The sequence below is a fragment of the Hypanus sabinus genome, chromosome 2 (genome assembly GCF_030144855.1).
Source record: "Hypanus sabinus isolate sHypSab1 chromosome 2, sHypSab1.hap1, whole genome shotgun sequence".
NCBI classification, from domain to species: Eukaryota; Metazoa; Chordata; class Chondrichthyes; order Myliobatiformes; family Dasyatidae; genus Hypanus; species Hypanus sabinus.
The window spans coordinates 156,239,589-156,266,518 of NC_082707.1; the positions used below are offsets into that span (position 1 = coordinate 156,239,589).

Genomic DNA, 26,930 nt, shown 5'->3' on the forward strand with positions numbered 1-26,930 from the left:
TTATTTGTGGTATCCTGTACTAATGTGTCTCTGTAATCCTGTGCCAGCCAGATCTGATATAGGAACAAAACCCCTGTTCATTTCATTGAGTTTTGCTGACTGGGAGACTGGATAGAAAAATTGTTATATTTTAACTCATTTAATTTTTGATGTTTTATTTATTATTGAGCATATATGTTCTAAATGGATATCATTGATTAAAACGATTTTAATAATTTTCAAGTGGCTCTGAAAACCAAAGTGATTCAGGGCAGCAGCAGTTCCTGCCACTCGACAGACCTGACTACACCTTGCTGGCCACTGCCTGGGATCAGGGTGCAGGGTGGAGGGTTGTTCCTTCCTCCACACCTACCCTAAATAAACCTGGTTTTCCGTGTACAAGCTGATACCAGCTTGATTCAGCTTGTCATCTTTATGTTTAAATGTATGACATTTTAATCAGAATTATTTTGTTATACTTATCTAATAGTCAATAAAAGATTATAAAATTATTTACGATTGACATTTTTACTATTTCTATTATTTAGAATTCTACAATCATAACAATTTACTGACATTTTGAGTAACTGATTATAACCAAATGAAAAACTGCACTGCGCTGACTTCCGTCCAGTTTAGGAAAAAAAATAGTTAAGAATGCTGGTTAAAATGCAAAGTTTTTTCCTGGGGGAAAATCTGTAAGTTTGTTCTGAATGATTTTTATGGGACTGTATAAAGTGCAGGCTCCATTCTGCACCTCCTATGATTAGGATCACTCTTTAAGGAAATCATGAGAACTTCCCACTCTGCTCTCAACAAACAAATGGATAAGCATATGGGTTATTTGAGAGGAGCTGGAAAATTATTTTGGTCAATTGAAAACAATTTAGAATTAATGCAGGGTGAGCTTTTCCCAACAGTAATTTAGTTTGTTTTTAGTGGAAGTGTCATTGAGTAACGCTGAACTTCAGATTTGAGAGCACAAAGGAAGCAGATAGTCAGAGTTGTAATTAGAGAGTGCTATGATATTGGTGTTTTTTTAAGTACAAGAGATTGAGCAAGTTAGATAACATTTATCACACTTGCTTGACATTCATGTAAAAAGTAATTCTCAAGCTGTGCATTCAAATTGACTTATGGGAGAAGAGAGGGATTGAAATCTGACTGAATGATACCACCACAACAAACTTTAGCAAGACCGAGGAGCTGATTATTGACTTCAGGAGGAGGAAACCAGAGGTCCATGAGCCAGTCCTCATCAGGGGATCAGAGGTAGAGAGGGTCAGCCACTTTAAATTCCTCGATGGTATCATTTCAGTGGACCTGTCCTGGGCCCGGCATGTAAGTGAAATCACAAAGAAAGCACAGTGGTGCATCGACTTCCTTAGGAGTTTGCAATGATTCTGCATGACATCTATAATTTGACTAACTTTTACAGATGTGTAGTGGAGAGTATATTGACTGGCTGCATCTCAGCCTGGTATGGAAACACCAATGCCCTTGAATGAAAAATGTAGTGGATATGGCCCAGTCCATACTCACCATTGAGCACATTTACATGGAGCATTGTTGCAGGAAAGCTGCACCTACTGTTAGGGGTCTCCACCTCCCAGGACATGCTCTCTCCTTGCTGGTGCCATCAGGAAGAAGATACAAGAACCTCGGGACTCACACCACCAGGTTCAGGAACAGTTAAACCATTTAGCTCCTGAACCAGAGGGGATAATGTCACTCCATCACTGAGATGTTCCCACAATCTATAGACTCATTTAAGAACTCTTTATCTCAGCTTCTCGATATTTATTGCTTATTTATTTATTATTAATATTTTTTTTTCCTTTTGTATTTGCAGTTTGTCTTTTCCACACGTTACCTTGGTTGTGTGTACTCCACCTCAAAAGACTGTGGGTTGTCATTTACTAAGTATACTGAAAGCTAAGTGATAGTTTTTTAAAAATGTTATTGGATTGTATGGCACTTCAAGGATCTGACCAGCCTATTCTGCTCCTAGTTGTGTTCTTAAAAGGAGATGTGGTCAACCTGTCCAATTAATGCAAAGGACCATTTGAGGATAAACAGAGCAGTTTTTTTTAAAGAGTTGAATAATCAAAGTCCTGTTTAAGCAAATGTTATTGTACAACACAGGCAATGTTGAATTGTCTACAAGATGGCCTTCAGTAGTTTTTTTCTTTTTCTGGTCAGTCCTCTTCTTAAGTTTTCCCATTAATGTCTTCCAAGTTCTTCTACAGGAACATGGAAGCGACCTCTCCAAATGACTCTCTACAGCCAAGAAAATTATCATGAATTCATGTACACAATAAGGTCCTTTGTTAGAATGCAGCTTAAAAAAATTCCATTTAAAACATCACTTCGAAAAAGGAGTGAACTTACAACTATTTTATTTAGAATTAAGTATCGTTTATTGAACTGTCAATTTCATCACTCAATAAACTATAAACATTATTTATTTTTCTGTGTTCAGAACTTCCTTTTCAAGTAAGACTAATTCACACAAAATATAAATAAAATTCTTACTTGAAATTAAGTTTGTTCGATGCACCATTTAACAGAAATATTTTGTGAAACTTTCTTCACACAGTATATATAAAGTTCAAATATTTTCCTGATGCTGTAATGTTGATAAGTTAGACAAAATATCAAGTCATACATTTGCATAACCAATTTCAACAAAGATTTTGTGGCTTTCAGGAACACTAAGTTGGTGAGTCAGTTTTTACAGAAGATGTCTGAAGAAAATTACAAGAATGGAATTGTTCTGTCATTATCAGGCAAACAGAAAGTGACACCAACTGGAATGTGTTGTACAACAACATTTGGTCAAACAGGACTTTGATTATTCAACTCTTTAAAATCTTTATCTTCACAATGCTACTTTGCCATTAACATGACAGCTATTTGAAGGGAAAATCTGCTTAAATCTTGACTAGGGTTAAGGGACATTTATACAGTTTCATGTTTTGTAATGAATACAGAACATTATTCCCTTGAACTAGTTGATTTAAGCGTTGATGTAACTGGATGATCAACAGGGATATGTAAGGTTAACAAAAATCTCCTTATTTGCTGAAAAAAAGTTGCAGTGTTAAGATAAATACAATCAGTTTCCTGACACCATTGCCAGTGTTGCATGGCATCAAATCCTGCAAATAGATTGCTTTCCTTGCCCTTGCTCTAAGAGGTTATGGAAAATAAACCTACACCCTGATAGCATTCCAATGATCTCCCTAATCTCAGTTGCACTCTGTCAGAAGAGGTAACTGGTAGTTTAGCAAAATACCCTAGATCAAAGGGGGATTAATCACCAATTGAATCCACACAAAGTAAACCTGTCATTCAAAAAATTATTTCCACTGAACTAAACAGGGGGATTTTAAGGCATTTGCATAACAGGGAGCAACAGGCTTGAGCCAGGTTAAAAGGTTCAGAATTCAGCCAACATTTAGCTTTCTTTGGGTAGCAGTTCCTTTCTGTAGGAACAGATAACAATCCCTACAATGTATTCTAATCTGATAATACAACCAAATGACTGGGCGCTGGTTGGAATTAGATAGTTTTGCAAAGTTTGGTGAAGGAAGTATCAGTTTCACTTTCAGTTACTGCAAATCTGATTTGTGGGCATTTAACATGTAATCCCAAGAAGTCCCTGAAATCTGAACAATGTTAATTGTTTTTCAACATCTTTGTTAACTGTCTTCCTCTTTCAAATACATCTTATTTTGCAATATTGAGCTATTCTGATTTACTCTGATAATCTGCACTCATCAGATGTATTTTAGCTTTGTAAAGTCTATTTAAAATGACATCAAGCGTACGTTATGCTTAACATTATGCGGTATCAGTTGACTTCAGACCTGCATTTCTGCTGTTGTAATTTGGTCATCATTATAGAATTTGTTTATATGCATCGTAAAATTGAACAAAGTAAGAAAAGTTATAGCAATGACAGCAATAAATGAGGCTTGTAAAAATAGCTTCTATAAATAGAACATGAGCATGATTGGAGGCTTAAAATAACCTTTTAATCTTTCACACTGAACTTGGATATATATTTAAAATGTCAATAAGACGTAATTAAATGTTCAGATTGGTCAACTGATACTGCAAAATGTTAAGCATAACATACGCTTGATGTCATTTTAAATAGACTTTACAAAGTTAAAATATATCTGATGAGAATGCAGATTATCAGAGTAAATCACAACAGCTCAATATTGCAAGATGTATTTGAAAAATTAGTGCTTGATGGTTGTTTATCAATTATTTCCACTCAGTGTATTGGAAATGAAAAGAAACATCTAAATAGAAAGGCATAGTTGATTAGGGTTTGAGCATCAGAATAATTTATTTTAAGTTAAACCAATAGAAGGAAGAATCTTCAAACTGGAAAGATGGTTGAAAGACAAGCTATTTACAAACTGTGCTCACAATATTTAATTGAAAAGTTGACTTGGAACAAGTCATCTACTTCTCTACAGCGAGAAGCTATTATTGGGTACCAGACATGTATTCAGTGGCCACTTTATTAGGTACACTTGCTTGTTAATTGAAATAACTGATTAGTCTATCATGAGGCAGCCACTCAGTGCATAAAAGCATGCAGACGTCATTAAGAGGTGCTGTTCTTGTTCATGCCAAACAAGAACAGCACCTCATGTGGGAAGAAATGGGATCTAAGTGAGGTTATCCGTGGAATGATTGTTGGTGCCCAGCAGGATGGTTTGACTATCTCAGAAACTGCTGATCTCTTGGGATTTTCTTGAACAATAGTCTCTAGAGTTTAGCAAAAACAAAAAAACATCCAGTGAGCAGCAGTTCTGTGGGCAAAAATGCCTTGTTAATGAGAGAGGTCAAAGGAAAATGGACAAGCTGGTTCAAGTCATTAGGAAGGTGAGAGTAACTGAAATAACTATGCTTTACAACAGTGGTGGGCAGAAGGCCAGCTCCAAACACACAACACGTCGAACCTTGAAGTGATGGGCTACAACAGAAGAGGTTCCACTCCTGTACCTAATAAAGCGGCCACTGTGTGTATATCACAGACACTTTCTTAGATGTAAATTTGAGGAACTAGTGGCGGGCTAAGAAACCATTCCTTTACAAAATAGACTTTTCAGTTGTAATTTAAATAAGGCTGTTCAATATTAACATCACTTTTGAAAGTACATTCTTCAAGCAGTCCATAGGTTTTTTGATAATACATTCTACCCAACCTTTATTCACGTGTTATCATTTCAAGCTCAGAACTACATTAATGGCGAATAGAAAATTAATATTGAGTTTTAATACAATGGCCAGAGACAAAGTGTGTTCCATTATACAAAAGGAAATTAGTCATCTTGTAATTAAATCATTCACCTCCAAGTATTGGTCATTATAATCATACATATATCAAGTATTGATTTGACAATCTTGTTTGTGCAGATCTTTCATGTGTCTCTTACATCATGAACTGAAATCAATCTCTGCTGAAGTTTACAGGCATCATTAACTATCTTTATCTCTTGTAAAATTATTCCAAAATTAATTTAGCTGGAATTTGCCTGTATGTTAAGTGTCCTTATCTGCTGTTTTCTTAGCTCACAAGATAAATATAGTTCATCATATACCACCAGAGCACAAATTTCATTGGAATGGAGAGAGGTATCCTACAATTGACCCTAGATGCTGCGGCTGGAAAAAGGATGAAAACTGCTGAGATTTCTGCAGCAGAGACTGCCTAGCAATCCCTACTAACATCTATGCCTGATTTGATTTAACTATGATGGCCTCTGCAATTGGTTAGATTTTCACTGTCTGTACCTGTAGGATTATCTTAGTTACAGATGTCTGGCTACTTCAGACAGATTCAGCCTTATTTTTAGTTGTAAGAGGAACTGCAAATAAAGACTAAAGGTATAAACAGGGTAGTTTAAATTTACTTTGATCTTATTTAGTTGTTATAACCTGGCACCAACATAATGTAACAACTGTAGAACTGTGCAGGCAAAAGCTAGTACCGCTAACAATAATTACTGAAAAGGTACAGTTGAGAAAAACAAGGCTATATGCTAGAATTCATTTGCTAATCTACTTACAAGTCCTCCACATAACAAAGTGCTGTCCCCTTTACAAAAAGCTGTGAAAATACTTAAAAACAGTAGCTTTAATGTGTACACTTCCTGGACATTTTACCTTATAGAATAGCATGCTGCAAGCTGCTTTTATGTACACTGATAAAAGTGTTGTGACAGAAGACCGTGAGCAGGATTTGCACAATGTTTTATAACTGTGTTGTGAAGCTAAATGGATTTTGGCTTCTTCCCCGTCAACAATATAGGTCTGGCACCAATCTTGGGATGAATGCATTTCATATACACTGCAAATACTAAGCATCTTTCAACTTTGTAAAATTGTATAGCAGAATAGTTATAAAAGGAGTAGAATGAAATCCAAATGAGATAATTTTTTTAAATGATTGAAGTTTCAGCAGAAGAAAGGACTCCCAGAGTTTTCTTATTGCCCAGAATAAGAAGGGCTTGTCAATCACGATTAAGCTTCTAGAATCGGAATCCCTTTGAAATGCAGCTGTTTCTTCTTTAATTGTAGCAACGGATACTGAAAAAGAGAGAAGACCAGCCTTAAAGATGAGTAAGGAATACAAAACAGCTCAGGATTAGCTTCAGAGTTCAAAGGTCACTAATTACACTAAGGAGTTCCCAGACACACTGAAAACACAAAACAGGTCACCTAACAAACTGGAAACAGACCCTCTCTTTAAAAAATCTTTCTGAAGTAGTAGATTTCCAGACATGACCAAAAACAACTCAGTGGGATCAGCTGACTACAAAAGGTAAAAAAGCACGGGCTTCTCTCCTGCTTTCTTTGTCCTCAGAGGCCTGGTGAAGGGTAAACTGAACCTGCAGATGGCATCAGCCTTCCCATTTGTTCACAATTTTCCCCAAAATGGAGCCGTAACAAATATGGAGGAAATCTTTGAACATCATTTAGTCGAGAACATATTTGCTGTTCTAATCTTTTTGGTGTTATTAATGCAAAGATGTCAATGGTACACAATTATAGACTCCGCCAGAATTCTTAAAGACTGATGTTTTAAAGGAATATTTTAATTTACACTAAATATGCTACTGTACATAATTATGTTGAAATAAAGATGCAGAAAACTGAACATTTCTGTATAGCTACTGAGAGCCTTTGAATTATACTCCACATACACAATAAAAATTGAAATGTTGTTAGAACTCTGATGCCCTCAGCTTAATCGTTTGGTAGGAAAATGAATGTCTCTATTGCTAAATTTGTAAATTAGCAGATAGTAGAAACTATTATTGTTAAAAGTTGTCAACATAAGGCTCTTGGGAATATATTTTTATAACTCTGTACATATTTAATGTACTTCTGTAAAAGAAAATTTTGATAGCACATCCTGACATAATGTGAATGTTTGAAGAAATTGATCAAGTAGTTGGGGAAAAGTATTTACATTTAGGATTAATTTTGGGACAGTGTAGTAAAGTCACTGACAATGTTGTAAGGAATTATGGCACAGGATAACCAAAATGACCTAATTCATGAATGCTGACTCATGTTTCTAATCAGCCTAATCAGTACTGTATCTATTCTTATACCAACATTTGTATCATTTTACAAAGCCAGAGAAAAGTTGATAACTTTATAAATGCTTTAGTAAAAGCAGTGAAGTACAGATTAACTCTAAGACTTATTTTTAAGTAAGCCTTCTTCTATCAATTAGCTTGGGAGAAGGCAGTATAATAAAACCATCATTGTTCATATTTGGCTCTCATTAATGGTCCAAGAAGTTTGTTCAATATTACTACATTTCTGGTATTGGGAAAACTAAACTATTTTGTCAGTTGATTATAATGTGTTTGAAGTACAACGAGCAATGAGAGTACAATTTATCTCTGGAGGCATGTACAGTATTTGTCTGGACCCAAGATCAACAGAAACAGTTTCCTTTTGCTGCATCAATAAAATGACAAATTCATGAATATAACTCTGAGGAAGTTATACAAATGAGAAGTGAATGTTGCTGACCTGTTCTTATATATCTAAATGAACTTTTGAACAAAATGTATAGCTTTTTTTTGACTTCATTTGGATGATAAATGATGAATCTCGTATAAAGATCACTGTCATGGTTGTTTTTTTTCTGCTGACAGTACAACTTATTTTTAAATCTATTATTCTTTTTAGTTAAAATATTTTGTGCATTCTACTTTTTACATGAAACAGCTGAGCATTGTTTAATTATAAATGTAAGCTACTTTTTCTTAAAAATGTTGATCTTGAATCAATTGTATAAATTATTTAACTAAAATTTATAAATTGTAACATTCTACTTTCCTAAATTGTCAGTGTGCAATATTTTAAATTGTTCTTGAAAATGATTATTTGTTACTATTTGTGTAAATCGTTTCTGGATCTTTTATGCAATTATATAGAGTGGCACGGATCTACTTGAAATAAAGATTGTGATTAAAATTAAACATTAGGATGTCTAATTTATGTAATGGCCCAGTGAGCTTATTCAAACGTTTAGCTGCACCACACATCACAAGAAAGCTCGTCTGCTGATTAGTTGTACTATGCAGACCAGAGACAGAAAAAAAAGGCAGTTTAATCAGTGAGTAGCTGTATCATACAGCCTAAGGAACCTAGAAATCCATGGATAGCATCACTATCATCATGGACTGGACTAAAAATACAGAGGCTCAGTACAAGAAGGGACAGACTTCCTGAGGCGGCTCTGCTCATTCAACATCTGCAAGACAATGCTGCAGATGTTCTACGACTCAGTGGTGGCCAGAATTCTATTCTACACTGCAGTCTGCTGGGGCAGCAGGGCAAGAGCAGCTGATGCCAAGAAGATTGATGCTTATCAGGAAGGCTGATTCTGTTCTGGGGGTGGAACTGGATTTCCTGGTGGTTGTGTCTGAGAGGAGACGATGCAGAAGCTATGGAGCATTATGGACAATCCCACTCACCACCCCCCCACCAAATGAAATTCTGGAGAAACAGAGAAACACCTTTAGTAACAGACTACCAAGGATATCCTTTCTTTCTCCCTGAGGCAAAGACTCTATAACTCCTCAAGTAGACAAGAATATGGTTTCATTGCACATCTGTATTTGGCACTATTACTTTTTATTGCACATTTTGCATATTTTTCATACCTTAATGTTTACATTTTGTATTTTTTTTATATATATTTCTGACTGAGCAACTTTTCAACAATAATTTTCTTTGGGATAAATAGTTATGTCTAATCCTATCTTATCATTTACAATTGGAGTGATTGTCAGGAATAAATATAATCCAACATCGTTTCAATTCCTTGCTTTCTCATGACAAGCTTATTGGGGATACAAATTGAACACAGAATAAATTACCTCCTAATATTCATTGTCAAGGTTCATCTGTTAATCATGGCCACTTGTTTAAGGTGCTGGAGAATCAGTAGATCAGTAAGGTTATTAATGTACTTGAGAGATGCATACCCGAGAGATCTCAAAATTAGAGCTGATCATGTTTGCAAAAGGCTGCTTTGCATTTTCAGAATCAGTTTCATCATATTTTAATCATTATATTTACAATAGCATGTATACAATTTAAAACAGATTTGGTCTGGACCACAACTAAAACTCTACCAATGTTTTAAAAATGTATAATAAAGTGAACTTACATTTTAAAACTTTTGTCCATATGTGTGTCCAAACTGCATCAAGATAGTAAGGACCTGCTTGCTATGGGTGCATCACCTTTGGAGTTCCAGATGTAGTACTCAGAAGAAAGGAGCTCCTTGGCTAAAAGTGAAGTGATAAGAAAGTTACTGAGGGTAGAGCTCACTAGAAACAGTAAAGATCCAGCAAAAGTAAATGAATTATAAAAAACAAAAAATATACAATTTTTGAATTTCAATGTCAATTACAATGATTAGGTTACAAATATCAGCTTAAATTGCTCAGTAATCACTAAAACCAGGTTTGATAGATTGCTATAAACATCAGATAAGCATAAGAACCAATGTCCCAGGGGGAGCGTTTGCTACTGCTGTTCAGGAGACTTGAAGCTAATGTGGCAGGGGGATGGGAACAAGTGCAGAGACAGAGGGGTGTGAAATGAGGGTAGAAGCAAAAAGTAGTAAGGTGAAAAGTAAAAGTGGCAGGCAGGCAAATCCAGGGCAAAAAGCAAAAAGAGCCACTTTTCCACATAATTGTATAAGGGCTAAGAGTGTTGTAAAAACAAGCCTGAAGGCTTTGTGTGTCAACGCGAGGAGCATTCGTAACAAGGTGGATGAATTGAATGTGCAGATAGTTATTAATGAATAGGATATCATTGGGATCACAGAGACATGGCTCCAGGGTGACCAAGGATGGGAGCTCAACATCCAGGGATATTCAATATTCAGGAGGGATAGACAGGAAAGAAAAGGAGGCGGGGTAGCATTGCTGGTTAGAGAGGAGATTAACGCAATAGAAATGAAGGACATTAGCCTGGAGGATGTGGAATCGATATGGGTAGAGCTGCATAACACTAAGGGGCAGAAAGCATTGGTGGGAGTTGTGTACAGGCCACCTAACAGTAGTAGTGAGGTTGGGGATGGCATTAAACAGGAAATTAGAAACGCGTGCAATAAAGGAACAGTAGTTATAATGGGTGACTTCAATCTACATATAGATTGGGTGAACCAAATTGGTAAGGGTGCTGAGAAAGAGGATTTCTTGGAATGTATGCGGAATGGTTTTCTGAACCAACATGTCAAGGAACCAACTAGAGAGTACGCCATTCTAGATTGGGTATTGAGCAATGAGGAAGGGTTAGTTAGCAATCTTGTCGTGCGAGGCCCCTTGGGTAAGAGTGACCATAATATGGTGGAATTCTTCATTAAGATGGAGAGTGACATAGTTAATTCAGAAACAAAGGTTCTGAACTTAAAGAAGGGTAACTTTGAAGGTATGAGACGTGAATTAGCTAAGATAGACTGGCAAATGATACTTAAAGGGTTGACGGTGGATATGCAATGGCAAGCATTTAAAGATCGCATGGATGAACTACAACAATTGTTCATCCCAGTTTGGCAAAAGAATAAACCAGGGAAGGTAGTGCACCCGTGGCTGACAAGGGAAATTAGGGATAGTATCAAGTCCAAAGAAGAAACATATAAATTAACAAAAAAAAGTGGCACACCTGAGGACTGGGAGAAATTCAGAGACCAGCAGAGGAGGACAAAGGGCTTAATAAGGAAAGGGAAAAAAGGTTATGAGAGAAAGCTGGCAGGGAACATAAAAGCTGACTGTAAAAGCTTTTATAGATACGTGAAAAGAAAAAGATTGGTCAAGACAAATGTAGGTCCTTTACAGTCAGAAACAGGTGAATTGATCATAGGGAACAAAGACATGGCAGACCAATTGAATAACTACTTTGGTTCTGTCTTCACTAAGGAGGACATAAATAATCTTCCGGAAATAGTAAGGGACCGAGGGTCTACTGAGATGGAGGAACTGAGGGAAATACATGTTAGTAGGGAAGTGGTGTTAGGTAAATTGAAGTGATTAAAGGCAGATAAATCCCCAGGGCCAGATGGTCTGCATCCCAGAGTGCTTAAGGAAGTAGCCCAAGAGATAGTGATTAGTGATAATTTTTCAAAACTCCTTAGATTCTGGATTAGTTCCTGAGGATTGGAGGGTGGCTAATGTAACCCTACTTTTTAAAAAAGGAGGGAGAGAGAAACCGGGGAATGATAGACCAGTTAGTCTGACATCGGTGGTGGGGAAAATGCTAGTTGGTTATCAAAGATGTGATAACAGCATATTTGGAAAGAGGTGAAATCATCGGACAAAGTCAGCATGGATTTGTGAAAGGAAAATCATGTCTGATGAATCTTATAGAATATTTTGAAGATGTATCTAGTAGAGTGGATAGAGGAGAGCCAGTGGATGTGGTATATTTAGATTTTCAAAAGGCTTTTGACAAGGTCCCACACAGGAGATTAGTGTGCAAACTTAAAGCACACGGTATTGGGGGTATGGTTTTGATGTGGATTAGAGAATTGATTGGCAGACAGGAAGCAAAGAGTGGGAGTAAATGGGACCTTTTCAGAATGGCAGGCAGTGACTAGTGGGGTACCGCAAGGCTCAGTGCTGGGACCCCAGTTGTTTACAATATATATTAATGATTTAGACGAGGGAATTAAATGCAGCATCTCCAAGTTTGCAGATGACACGAAGCTGGGCGGCGGTGTTGGCTGTGAGGAGGATGCTAAGAGGATGCAGGGTTAGGTTAGGTGAGTGGGCAAATTCATGGCAGATGCAATTTAATGTGGATAAATGTGAGGTTATCCACTTTGATTGCAAGAACAGGAAAACAGATTATTATCTGAACAGTGGCCAATTAGGAAAAGGGGAGATGCAACGAGACCTGGGTGTCATTGTACACCAGTCATTGAAGGTGGGCATGCAGGTACAGCAGGCAGTGAAAAAGGCAAATGGTATATTGGCATTCATAGCAAAAGGATTTGAGTACAGGAGCAGGGAGGTTCTACTGCAGTTGTACAATGCCTTGGTGAGACCGCACCTAGAATATTTTGTGCAGTTATGGTCCCCTAATCTGAGGAAAGACATTCTTGCCATAGAGGGAGTACAGAGAAGGTTCACCAGATTGATTCCTGGGATGGGAGGACTTTCATATGAAGAAAGACTGGATCGACTAGGCTTATACTCATTGGAATTTAGAAGATTGAGGGGGGATCTTACTGAAACGTATAAAATTCTAAAGGGTTTGGACAGGCTAGGTGCAGGAAGATTGTTTCCGATGTTGGGGAAGTCCAGAACAAGGGGTCACAGTTTAAGGATAAAGGGGAAGCCTTTTAGGACCGAGATGAGGAAAAACTTCTTCACACAGTGGTGAATCTGTGGAATTCTCTGCCACAGGAAACAGTTGAGGCCGGTTCATTGGCTATATTTAAGAGGAAGTTAGATAATGGCCCTTGTTGCTAAAGGGATCAGGGGGTATGGAGAGAAAGCAGGTACAGGGTTCTGAGTTGGATGATCAGCCATGATCATACTGAATGGCAGTGCAGGCTCGAAGGGCCGAATGACCTACTCCTGCACCTATTTTCTAGGTTTCTATCAGCTATGCTTTCCCCTTGGTTAATCATTGGTTTGTGATACAAGGACATTGAAGATCTGGAGAGACTTCTGAAAAACTTGAAATTAGGATGAGAGAGAAGAGTAAAGGTCAATAACTTTAACCATTAAAATCTTAAGGATTCAAATTTTTTGATGACTAACATCACCTATTGAAAGGCAGAAGTATAATATGACCAAGTAAATGAACCTGTCAATGTTTTTGTCTTTTCGGCAATAATTGCAGACAAGATTGACTCATGCAGGGTTACCTATTCTTGTTGAAGGAAAATCCAAAATATTCATCATTCAAATCGATATATCAAGAACATTATTGAAGCTTACACGTGACAATTTTAGGCTTTGCTGAAGAGTAGACTTGCACTGAATGTTGGTCCGCATAGCAACCAGTCAATGTATAATCTGGGATTCGGAAGTAAAGCTGGATTGAATGAAATATGAAATATTAATTAGGTGTTTTGGAACAAGAAATTAACCACATTTTGTCATAACATTGCCAACCATTATTTAGTTTGTTTTCCGTGTATGTTATGTTGGTTACAATAAATATCCTTGTGGAAATGAATTTGTATCTATTTATGTTAATAGTTCCATTGTTAATAGATCAAATGGCCCATTTTTTAGAAAGGGAAAAAAAGGTCTGCTTCTCATGTTGATTAGCAAGTTAGATATGAAACATCTTTTATAGAAGCCATAATGCTTTTGGAATCTTTGCCTAAGAAAGTTTTAGACCATCAGCAGATTCTTCTAGTAAAATTACATTGTTCTCGATTTCAAGCCAACTTAATCATGTTTCCAAGATGTTAAATATATAATTATTCATAGAACATAGAATAGTACAGCGCATTACAGGCCCTTCGGCCCACAATGTTGTGCTGACCCTCAAACCCCGCCTCACATATACTTGTCTAGTAGTCTCTTAAACTTCACAAGTGTGCCTGCCTCCACCACTGACTCAGACAGTGCATTCCACGCACCAACCACTCTGAGTGAAAAATCTTCCTCTAATATCCCTCTTGAACTTCCCTCCCATTAACTTAAAGCCATGTCCTCTTGTACTGAGCAGTGGTGCCCTGGGGAAGAGGCGCTGGCTGTCCACTCTGTCTATTAATATCTTGTACACCTCTATCATGTCTCCTCTCATCCTCCTTCTCTCCAAAGAGAGAAGCCCTAGCTCCCTTAATCTCCGATCATAATCCATACTCTCTAAACCAGGCAGCATCTTGGTAAATCTCTTCTGTACCCTTTCCAATGCTTCCACATCCTTCCTATATTGAGGCAACCAGAACTGGACACAGTACTCCAAGAGTGGCCTAGAGTTTTATAGAGCTGCATCATTACATCGCGCCTCTTAAACTCTATCCCTCAACTTATGAAAGCCAACACCCCATAAGCTTTCTTAACTACCCTATCTACCTGTGAGGCAACTTTCAGGGATCCGTGGACATATACCACTAAATCCCTCTGCTCCTCCACACTACCAGGTATCCTGCCATTTACTTTGTACTCTGCCTTGGAGTTTGTCCTTCCAAAGTGTACCATCTCACAATTCTCTGGGTTGAATTCCATCTGCCACTGCTCAGCCCACTTCTGTATCCTATCAATGTCTCTCTGCAATCTTCGACAATTGTCTACACTATCTACAACACCACCAACCTTTGTGTCATCTGCAAACTTGCCAACCCACCCTTCTACCCCCACATCCAGGTCGTTAATAAAAATCATGAACAGATCCTTTTGGGACACCACTAATCACAACCCTCCAATCTGAGTGTACTCCTTCAAGATTTCATTTTTTATAAAGCTAAATCACCTTCTCTACTGAAGAATTTATAATTTCTCTTCAAAAGCCATTTGAATTTTGTAATATGGAATGCCCATTTCAACTCATCAGCCCAAAGTCCTAGCAATTTTTCACCAAAGTTTATACAGCTATAAATAAATTTAAAAAGCAGATGTTCCAAATTCAGGGCTTCTTTCCTCATTAAACATAAGATTCTGCCTGGCCTATTGGGAATTTCCAGCTGGTTTTTTAAAAAAAAAATCAAAGATCTAGTGTGAACTTAGGACTTCAAAACTACTTGTAACATTGTTGATTTAATCCAAATAGTTTGCATGTTTGATTTTGAAAAGTAGAACAAAATACACCAAATGTAACATTTTAAGGAATTTATTTAAAGTTGTATGTCATTACATATCTTTCATTACCATTCCTTAGATTGAGGAAAGGCAGAGAAAAAAATTGTAATATAAAGTTTGATCACCAAAGATAATTGAATAATTATGTTAAGTATTCAATATGAGTAAAATGTGAATAAGTAAACATCACTTGTTTCAATGAAAAGCTATTCTTGGTCAAAACTTATGGCAGGTAAAAGTGATGCAGCAATTAAAGTAATTTCTGTTCATTTGGCTTCGTTATTAATTTACATATTTCCTTTTCCTCCTTTGGCAGGTATAAATAACCAAGTAGAAAATGGAAAGCACCAGTCTACCTTAACATATGCTGTAAGTCCAATACAGAATGGATCAGTTGGCTGCATTGGTTGGTTTGTAGCACCAACCCCATGGAATATTACTGTACCAGTTAAAGATACTTCCAATGACTTTGGGAATTTCTGACCTAAGAAGCGAATAGAATAAAGTGCTTTTACAATAAATAGCACATCCCCCATTCAGTATATTCTTATTTGTGAAGATAAAATGAAATATTCAGAGCTGATTTCTCTTAAACATATCCATTATCTAATTGGTTTGAAAAACATAATATAAAATGTCAAGTCTATGCAACAACTCTAGCAAATAACTTAGCTTCAATTTTCCACAAGATTTTGTTTTCTGCAAGATAGAAATGTATAAAAATAGCTGATTAAAAACAAAAAAAATGGTAAAGCAGGATAGTCAACACCTGGGGAAATTCTGACAAAACAAACCTTTGACCTGATAAATTAATTCTGCTTCTTTGCAGTTGTAATTTGTGGTAGGAATTGTTACAAGTAATCTTAGATTATTCTAAACTAGCCCACTGGGAATCTTGCAGTGCTCTCTAAAGTGAAGACACATGTCATATAGTGATTTAACTTACCTGCCACTTCCTTTTTTCCCTATTAGTAATAATCCTCAGTATCACCCTCTGAGGGTTCCACTCCTTGATACCCTCCTTTTTATATATCTATAAAAACTCTTATTATAAATCTGACAGAATTGGGCCCATGAACCACAGTTGAAAAAAATAAGGTAAATAAAGCCCAATAATCAAAACTTACTTTATGATCTGATATTAATTTTCTAACATTATAGGTACTGTGACACAGTTGCATGGCATTTCAACACATCGTAATTTATATCTGCAATATATTGTAAAGAGATCAAAAATGACAAAGCATGCAGTAATTAGTTGAAACATAAAACATAAAATTTGGAAGAATTCAGTGAAATTATCATATCTGGTCAGGGTTTTAAACAACCCAATACAAAACAAAGTAATTTGGCTTTATTAAATTGATAAGAGTTTGCAATTACTTCTCACTAGAATATTTGCCATCAATTATGTAATATAATTTGCTTGCTGAAATAAGCTAGCAGACATGGAACTGAAGCAAATTTTGGATGTTTTATGAATAAGTATGATCCTTGTGTACAAGGCAGATTAAAGATGTTTAATAGATTCAATTTACTTACAATTGTCATTCTTTAAAAAAACATACGATAAACGTAAAATTTCATTTACTGACCATGTAGATTAATTCATATTTTAAAAATAACTATAGTATAAGTTTGTAAAAATATTGTTTCTTGAATCAAATTTAAGTGAAATAGAATAGTATGCTAACCAATGATCCAAACCAGTAAGCTTTTCTCTCGTGCCACCTCTAGCTGCCCATGGTTCACTTTACAATCAGTGTGGATAATTGGACCCCTATCAAGAAATGAAGAGAGCAGGATAATCAGATATATTAGGAAATCAAATTTTACCTTACTGCAAAACATTTGAATTTTTTTTGATTTTTGTTAACAATGAATAATAACAGAAGTAAGTAGAAGGGAGGTGGCCATTTGGCCCCTCAAATCTGCCTTGCCAATAAATTTAAATCAAGGTCCCAAACCTTAGTTCATCTTCTGTGCTGGATCTCCATAGCCCACAATTCCCTGATCTTTCAAAAAAAAAGTATCTTCTTCTTTAAATACTTCCCCACAACCTGTTGATTCAACACCCTTTATGAAATAAAATTCTCATGTAATTTAGTTTTAAGTAATTGCTCCCTTATCTTGCAATCATACTCCTAATTCAAGGTTCACTTACTAGTGGAAACATCTGTTATTGGTACCTTACATATTTCAATAAGATCACCACTCAATCTTCTAAACACTAAAGAATATATATCTAAATCAAGATTGTTTAACATCATTTGCTGTACAGAGTGTAAAGAAAATGAAATAATTATCACTCCAAGTCCAATGCAGCACAAAAAAGGGCAAATACAATAATAATAATAAAACATAATAAATATGAATATATAAGATAGCTTATATACATAGATTGACTGTATGTTGATAAAGTGACACTAGGAGTTTTGTAAAGTAATGGTGGAGATAATAAAGTAGTGGTGCAGTTAGTGGGTGGAGATGTTGATCAGCCTTACTGTGTGGGGCAAGTAACTGGTCCTGGCATGGATGCAATCCAGCCTCCTCCTTGATGGGAATGGGTCAAACAGTCCATGAGCAGGATGTGTGAGATCCTTCATGATGTTACTGGTTCTTTTCCGGCACCTTTCTGTATACACGTCCTTGCTGACGTTCATGTAGGCTGGTGCCAGTGGTGCATTCAGCAGTTTTGATTAGCCATTGTAGAAACTTCCTCTAATTTCTTTAAGGGTTTGAGATAGGGCAACTCTCTTATTGAAAAATAACCCTAGTGAAACTCTTTTAAACATCTCCATTACAGGTATAGCCTCTTATAAATAAGGCTGCAAAGGCTATCCATAGGCCTCACAGGCATCATGTACAAATTTATCTATACTTCCCTACTTATAAACCCCAACTCTCTTACAAGAAAGGTCAATATGCTATTAGCTTTCCTAACTAACTGCTGCACCTACCAGCCAGCTTCTTGCAGTTCATGCATGAGAATGCCAAGACCCCATTTGGGATCATCAAACGTAGGATTTCTTTCAGGAATTAGGTGTACAACAGGTATTAGTACAGGGGAGAAGCAGACTTCAAATAAACCTGGTCAAATGTAAGCTATAAACAGTAATCAGCTTTGAAATTAAAAGGACAGCTGTGTAAACAAATAACCCTCAGCTACAGGCCATTTAGTTGTGGCAAATTGTTTGCCTTTTGTCTCATTAGTTTCTCCCTCCAATAAATAGTTCCTCATGGCAGGAACTGTTAAACATTCTTTAATATTATTTGAAACCAGACCATCAAATATCTTCGGGATATTTGCAGTTCTAACTGATGTAATAAAATAATTTAACTTACCTGCCATCTCCTTGTTTCTCATTAGTAATTCCTCAGTGTCACCATTTAAAGTTTACACTCTTACCTATGATATCTTTTTCCTTTATACATAAAAGTAAGCCTTTGCTATTATGACACTAAACACAGCTGAGAGAACTGGGCCCATGAACTACAAATGAAGTAAGTTATGTAAAGCCCAACAACCACCACTGCTAACATTTATGATTTGGTATTAGCTTTCTAATGAAATGCAGTAGGTGCAGAGAAACATTATTGTACAACTTATTAAGACTGTAATTTAAATCTCTGATATGTTGTAGAGATCAGAAAATAAAAGCAAGCAGAAATTCTCTGAAATATAAAAACTGTTGATATAACTTCTAAAATAAGTGTATTTTATACATGCCTGAATTTAATTCAATGTAAATGAAACCAATCAACTTAAAATACTTAGCAAGCTTTTGCAGAATTCTTACGTTCTCAAAAGAAACAGAGCCACTTTCATATTAACAAATGGTTCTTGGCTCATCACATTTCTAATGAGGGCAGAGCAAAGTTAAGATGGCGCTAAACAGTAACTCCTTTGTTTGCATCTTTGAAAACAGCTCTATTTCTATTTTTGATATCTTTTTTCCCCTTTTCAAGGTTCTTTTGAAGATCCTGACCTGGAGTTACACTCTGGCTTTGGTTCTTTGTAGGAATGGGACCCATCTCAGGGCCTCATGACCGCCCACTTTTTGATATGGCAAGGATACGGCCTGGAAGAGTAGCATGCCTTCAGGATGCCGGATTTTTCGTGGCTCTGGAGATGGGCTGATTCAAGGCCGGTGCCCCTGACTGAGGTGTGGCAGGAGAACACTAAACATCTGGAGAAGTGGGCTAGCCTTTCCCAGCCCGATTCTCCGGGTGCAGGGGTCAGAAAAAGTAGCGCAAGACTTTTAACATGTTAAGTCAGTTTGTTAAGACTCCACTCTCGGTGTGAAACGGGGACACCTCTTTTTCCTTATTAGGAAGGGACAGCCTGTGGTATGTCGAATTACTGGGTGAACGAGTGGTCTTTGGGTCACTGCAAGTCTGTGTCTTTATTGATGCTTTCCTGCACACTTGAGTGCTCGGTGGAGGGTGCTGATGCTTTTATGCTGGTGGGGGAGGGGTAGTTGCCTTGCTGCTTCTGCCTGGGGAGGGAACTGGGGGGCTTTGGGGTACTTACTTCAAACTTCCATTCATCCTCTGGGGCATTCCTCTGATTTGTGGATGTTTGCGAAGAAAAATGTTGCATAATTTCTCTTGAATGTACCTTTTGAACTGTAATGAATTGTAATGTGCAACTTACATAAACATTATTGAATGTTTTACATATCTGCAGGGACAACTTACTCAAAGCACAGGGTCATTTCAAATAGAGTAACTAACCGAAAACATTAAGATAAACTATTGTCACAAGCATGGGAAAATCTGCGGATGCTGGAAACCCAAGCAACACACGCAAAATGCTGAGGAACTCAGCAGGCCAGGCAGCATCCATGGAAGAGAGCAAACAGTTGATGTTTCGGACCAGGACTGGAAAAAATGTCAGAGCAAGGTGGTGGGGGAAGGGGAGGAAGAAGTATAAAGTGGTAGGTGATAGGTGAAACTGGGAGGGCGGGAGGGGGATGAAATTAAGAGCTACGAAGTTGATTGGTGAAAGAGATAAAGGGCTAGAGAAGGGTGAATATGATAGGAGAGGGGAGAAGACCATGGAACAAAGGGTAGTGGAAGTACCAGAGGGAGGTGATTGGCAAGTAAGGAGATAAGGTGAGAGAGGGAAATGGGAATGGGGAATGGTGAAGGTAAGGGTGGCAAGGAGGGCAATTACCACAAGTTCGAGAAACTGATGCTCATGCCTTCAAGTTGGAGGCTATCAAACTATTGTAATAGGCGTGCACCAAAATTTAACAACTGTTAAAAGTCTTATATCGGTTAAAAGGAAAGAAATATTGTTGTGGTTATATTTGTAGTACTGACTCTATAACGCCTTTGGAATTTAGCTACTTAGATTTATAATTATCATAGTTGTCATTAGAATTAAAGAATTTCTGGCAGTAGTTTTTTTTCTTTAAACTACACTGCACAATATGAAATTATTCCATTCTGCATAAAGGATAGAAGTTGATAGGTTGAGAAGTCAGAAGTGGTCATGGTTGAAAAATCCTACAAATAATTTGATTCTAATAGAATCAATATTGAAATGTAAAGATAATTATTAAACTTGTTTTAATGGTTTGGATGTGAATCAATATTGCAAATGTAACTGGTATCTCTAAATGTCAGGTTTGTTTGCAGAAGCTGTAACTTCCTATTTAAATTACCAAAGAAAATCCCTTCAACAAACAGTCCACAGAAATAGTCTGCACGGTGCACCCAGAGAGAAAAATCCTCAATGTTCAAAGACAACTTGCTAAGGAAACAGATTCCGGGACCTTATGTTATGCAACAGATGAAAAATATTAAATTAGATTATCTATTAATCACATGTAGATCCAGACATACAGTGAAATGAGTCAATCAAATGAACAAGCAGGATACGCTGGGGCAGCCCACACCTCACCACACATTCCACCACTATGTTTGAAATTTCGGAATGTTATTACTAAATAATTAATATCTATTTAGTTGTAATTATATTCCATTTGTATAGTACATATTTAGTGTAAATAGATCACTGGACTTTTTCCTACTTCTCCCATTTGAAAAAAAAGCTCATTTTGTAAAATGAGCCTTCCAAATTCCACCCAAAGAATTTTATTCACTTAGTGCAACCTATCCCATCTAATTGCCACACACCCATCACCAACTTACCAACCTTAGACATGTTAAAATTGCTGAAAGCCAACCAATAAAATAATAAACTACTCATTTGAATATCAAGTGTATTATAAAATTTTACCATATACCACATCCCACAAATTCACTGGGTATCCTGCACATACATCCCACACAAAACTTTCACTGGCATAACAAGCTTTTTTTTTTTTAAGTACAAGACACCACCTTCAATACCTGTTAAAAAAGGGAATATGAGCTTCACAATATTCAAATCCATTTTTGACACTCTCATGAAGTTTCAGATTGACTGCAATCTTTAATTGTTGCTTTTCTTCTGTCATTTGATAGAAACCAAGAATTGGAGGGATTGGTACCTGCAAACAAAGCAATGAGGCATAATTTAATTAAGGCCTCTAACACTATCAGACTATTTCACTTTCATGAATGCTTAATTTGACAAGACCCAACAGTCTGATTTCTTCTGTTCAAAGCAAGCTGCTTTTTTAAAATCTTATGAAATTACCATAATCCAAATAATTCCACAAAGCAGTAAAGCTGAGCAAAAAAGCTGTTACTGGAACCTAACTTATTAAAACTGTTCAGTATATGACTGGCTTGGTTTGTATTCACTGGAGTCAAAGGAGAAGCAACTTGAGTGAAAAGCAAAACCCTGAGGGGCATCAGCGGGTTAAACAGCATAGGTGGAGAGAAACAGATGGTCAAGGTCCTTCTTCTGTCCATTTCCTGTCACACTTAAGCCGCTGAGTTCCTCTAGCACCTTGTTAGTTCTAGCACTCTCTTGTACCTCAAGATCTTGAAAGGTCTTGGCAGGCTGTTTCTTGAGAGAAAGTCACCCACTTAAGGCGGGGCCACGAGTCTTTGCAACTCTGTCCCTCATCGTACGGTGAAGGCAGTTAGTCAGATTCTTCATGATGTGGGGGTTGTTAGAAAGGTGGGGTATTGTGAGGCTGGGTTGTGGAGTTCAGATTACAGTCATATCAGCCACCGTTAAACTGAAGAGTGGAGCAAACTATGAGGAGCTGATTGATATATCACAAAATCTGGGACAACACCAAAACTTAAAAATACTTTTGCAAATCATCTTTTTAAAGCATTATGTGAATGAAGTGAAAATTCTGTAAATTCAATCAGGCATATGTAGACCCAAATCATCCTTGCACTCCAATTTTCAAATTTAGTATTCGGGTGATAAGAAAGAAGAAAAATAGTCGACAGACAAAGCCCAGATTTAACAACCAATCTTTGAGTTTTCCCATGCATTCCATCTAGAGCACAACATTTTTCAGTTCAAATCAGTAAACCTACATACCAGTGATTATCCATTGTTCTGCAACCAAGTTATTTATTCAGGGATAATAATCAACATAATCAAAATACTCAAATTATTAACTGATACTAAAATACAGAAAGCACAGGGGACTAAGATTCATAAATGGAAGCACGAGTGCTGTTGGTTGAGAGAATTATTAAGAACAAGAATATCTCTACATTTCTCTGAAGTGCATGAGCAATTTTACATTGACATGAATAAGTTGACTGGCCTCTAACAATTCATCTAAACGATGACAGCTCTGACTATATGCCACTCTTTGTATACTGTTACGGAACTACCAACCACGATTTATTTGTGGTGAATTATAACCTCAACCCATGACACTGATTTAAAAGCAAGAATGCTACTTACTGAGTAAAGTCTGACACCAAGACTATAATTCAAAGTTAGAAACCAGTTCAAGTAAAATAAACTTTTTTTATAAAAATGGTCTTTTACTTGCACAAAACTTTCAAAAAGATACTGCACAAATTGAATCAAAATTCATATACTTCCTAATTTCAAGTTTAACATGAATACTAACTTGGGAAGTGTAGTAGCAGAGTTTAAATACATCTAATGGTGGTGTGAAGGGAAACTTGTATGGCCCATTGAACAGTGAATCATCCATATCATCCACACTATTAAAAGTAAGGATAGTGGAGTCAACTGCACTGACACAAGGATGCACAAGAATATCCTGGAGAGGAGATCCATTGATGGGTAAATTCAGGCTTACGGTAACAGTTGGCATTATTCCTTCCAAGTCACACTAAATTGGAACAAATACAGAAAATAACAAATTAAACTTTAAGGAAATCAGAAACATTTTTGTTCAAAAATAACAGCAAAGACAGCAGGCAACCTGGAGTAAATTCCATTAAGCTACACACCTGTTGGAAAGAAATGCATTTATATAGTGCTTGCAACTAATAAATTACTTTACATCATGACTGTTGCTGTTACAAGGAACTAATTTGCATAGAGTTTGTGTGTATGCTCAATGCATCCATTGATTTTGGCCAAGAAATAAATTTTGCTGTTGTAAACAACAGCATCACTGATTATTTTCAAAATGAACCACAGGATCTTTTACACCCACTTGACAAGGTAACTAGGCCTTCATTCTGCATCTCTATAGAAAGACAGTATCGCTAGAAATACAACACTTCATTTGTACCATCTTAGTTATGAGCTCATGTCCTATAGTGAGACTCAAAATTCTTACTTTGAAGTAAAAAATGTCACTGAGTCAAATTCCCTCATACTTTGGGTGACGGAAATGATCCCCAACAATTTGTTGATGTTTGTGATAGCCCTATGTTCCTTATAACAATGCACAAAGCTAAAGCTCAATTATTTACCTTATTATTTATTTAGGATTCAGCAAAGAATAAGAATCAAATTTACGAACATCTGATTTCTCTGAATAAATAAAAAACACAAAAAGTGATAAACTATAGATATACAACTTCAATACTAAAAAAGTAAACTTTTTTTTAAATCAACACCTTCCACATTTTTGTCAGAAGGTAATTTCTGAACAATGAAATGTACATACACAGTACTAACCTTACATGTTACAGTTCCATACGCCTGCCACACATCAATTACATCTTTCTTGCCATACTGCATTGACCGAATTTGTTCAGTGACAGTGACGTTAACCTGTGGTTTTCCTTTGTACGTACCAGGCTTCCAAGCTGGCTGCTTTGGGGCCTGTACTGAATTATGAGAACCATGGCTTCCGGAGAGGGTTTGCATCAATCCAAAATCAGTATCTGTTGGAGTGCCAAGCGGACATGCATGCATCAACATTGCAGGGAGCTGAACAACCTTGGTGGCAATGTCTGATTCAGTTCTCTGTGACACATTTAGAAAGGCCATTAACCCCATTAGTAATGCAAATGCAGCAGAAATCCCATGTAGGTTTATTAATGGTGGGTGAGGATTCAAAGGTTGTTCGACTAAAGGAAGGCAAGCAAAGAGGATGCCATTTTGTGTCATTACAAGAACAGGCCAAAGAGTTCCATCTCCAACAGCAATTTCATAGATTGATGTCCTATTTATTCTGCAACAGCTGTCTCTGAGTTCCACAAAGTTCTTGTCCAGATCAGTCATACCAAGTTCACATAACAGTGCACCAAGAAAGATATCATCTTCTGGCACTTCTGTATAGCTATCCCCATTGAAAACTTTGGCTCTTTTTTCAACTGTTGGATATTGTCTATAAAAAGAAAGCATGGATAAATGTTTTGATAACTGCCATAAATACCATTGAATACTTAATAAAATGCAAATAAAATGGAGCATCACTGCAGGGTGCTATATTGTATGTGCAATATATCCTACTTACCAAATACGATTAACGTTAGCATTTTCTTACCAACTTTGAACCTAAAAGCAGCAATGTTATTGGGTTTAACATCAATATAACATTGTACAGGCCTTTAAAAAACAGCAGTACTGGTACTGGGAGACATATGAAAATGCTCAGTTCTCAAAGGTTACAGAAGGAGACCATTCAGTTCAAGTCAGTTCTCTGTGGGCCAATTCAGTCTCATTTCCCCTTTCTATTCCCACAGCCATACATATTTCCCTCAAATATAAATCCATTTCAAAATTATTTGTCTTCACTGCTTCTACCGCCCTTGTAGGCAGTAAGCATTTACTACTAGTGTGTGAAGCATTCTTCCACACGTCAACTGTATCTCTGATCAAAAATCTTAAACTTATTTATCTAAAGATACAACGCAGAACAGGCCCTTCCAGCCCAATGAGCTACACTGCCCAGGAACCCACCTATTTGACCCTTGCCTAATCACAGGACAATTTATAATGACCAATTAACCTATTAAGTAGTAGGCATTAGGATTGTGAGAGGAACCCTCTTATTCATGGGGAATAAGTACAGATTCCTTACAATGCTGGAATCGAACTCAAAGAGCTGGAATAGTGTTGTGTTAACTGCTATGCTACTGTGGTGGTCTTTGCCCCGTCAGCTAAGCTGAGCTGTGATATTTGAACATCTTACTATATTTTGTGCCCCTAATAACCTCCCAGTTGCCTTTACTCCGGTGAGAACAACGCCAGCTTCTCCAACCAAATCTTGCACACTTCCCCGGAAGCAGAGATCTATCTCCACTGCCCCCTTTCAGAGACTAAAATTTGCTAAAATGCGGCGAGCAGAATCGCACGAGACCCAGCATAGGGGAAAACGGGACAGATGAAACTGAAGGAAGTTGTAAGGCCCACGAATAGGTGGGAGAGCAGGAAGTAAGGTAGGGAGGGAGTTGTGTACTTAAGCCTGAGCAATAGTGCATATTCTCCAATTCTTGGCACCTCTTTGCTTTTGTAACAAGACTTGCTCTGTTCAGACTGGGTTAGCTGTGTGCAACAACCATCCCAATTTAAAAGAATTCATGCCTAATTTTGGTTTCTCTATTACATTAATTGTCATTCTATTCTCACATTGCTAGTTTTATTTTCCCTTGGCAACTTACTGCATCACAAGAAGAATTCTTCTACATTATCATGCATTCTTTCTTTGTTGCATCATATTCTCTAAATTCCTCATCCTTTAAAAAAAGTTCAGCATTCTTCTATATCAAAGCAAGTCGTTTGCTTTTTAGTTAACTGAAGAAAATTTTTGCACTGCTTTAATTCCTACCATTTAACAAACCCCATTCGCCTAGTAAGTAGAGGCTATGCCGTTAAACTTTAAACTTATCCATTTTCCAGTCGCATCCAATGCTTCCCGAACAGAATCAACTTTCCAATACTCTGTCATATAACGAACGTGGTCAATACAAAATGCCCGTGTTTATTTGTACAACGTATTTTGCTGAAAGCTGGTTTCTGGAAGTCTCCTCTGACAGAAAACGTTAAGAGGGAAATGCAAATTCGCATCCTGCACATCATTACCTGGAGAACTTCACTGACGCCGCTTCTCCCCTCTCCAGGCCCACCAGCCAAAGTGCCCGAACACTCATTTCTGTCAAGTTGACGGAAGGAACAGGCGAACCGCCCTCCCGGGCCCCGGCTGGACTGAGGAGAGCGCCTGCGCATTCGCAGCCTACGGTCAGAGGTCGCCCGGTCTGCGCAGTCGTCCTATCGCGCAACGCGGTGACTTCCGGTGAGGCGGAAAGATGGAGGAGTGGCGG

General features: G+C 37.2%; 1 protein-coding gene across 2 annotated transcripts; it reads right to left on the bottom strand.

The window, feature by feature from the left end:
* Positions 1-2,388: 2,388 nt before the first annotated feature.
* Positions 2,389-26,848, bottom strand: ap5m1 (adaptor related protein complex 5 subunit mu 1). Of its 2 annotated transcripts, XM_059957408.1 has the most exons (9): positions 26,692-26,848; positions 24,340-24,994; positions 23,312-23,539; positions 21,669-21,808; positions 17,000-17,085; positions 15,662-15,789; positions 13,491-13,587; positions 9,704-9,824; positions 2,389-6,594 (listed from the first exon to the last, which is right to left on the bottom strand). In XM_059957408.1, exons 1-8 carry the CDS (start codon positions 26,757-26,759, stop codon positions 9,742-9,744), a joined length of 1,485 nt encoding a protein of 494 aa, XP_059813391.1. In that variant the 5' UTR covers positions 26,760-26,848; the 3' UTR covers positions 2,389-6,594; positions 9,704-9,741. The 2 variants fall into 2 exon arrangements, with proteins under 2 accessions (XP_059813391.1, XP_059813397.1); XM_059957414.1 differs by lacking the exon at positions 23,312-23,539.
* Positions 26,849-26,930: the final 82 nt, after the last annotated feature.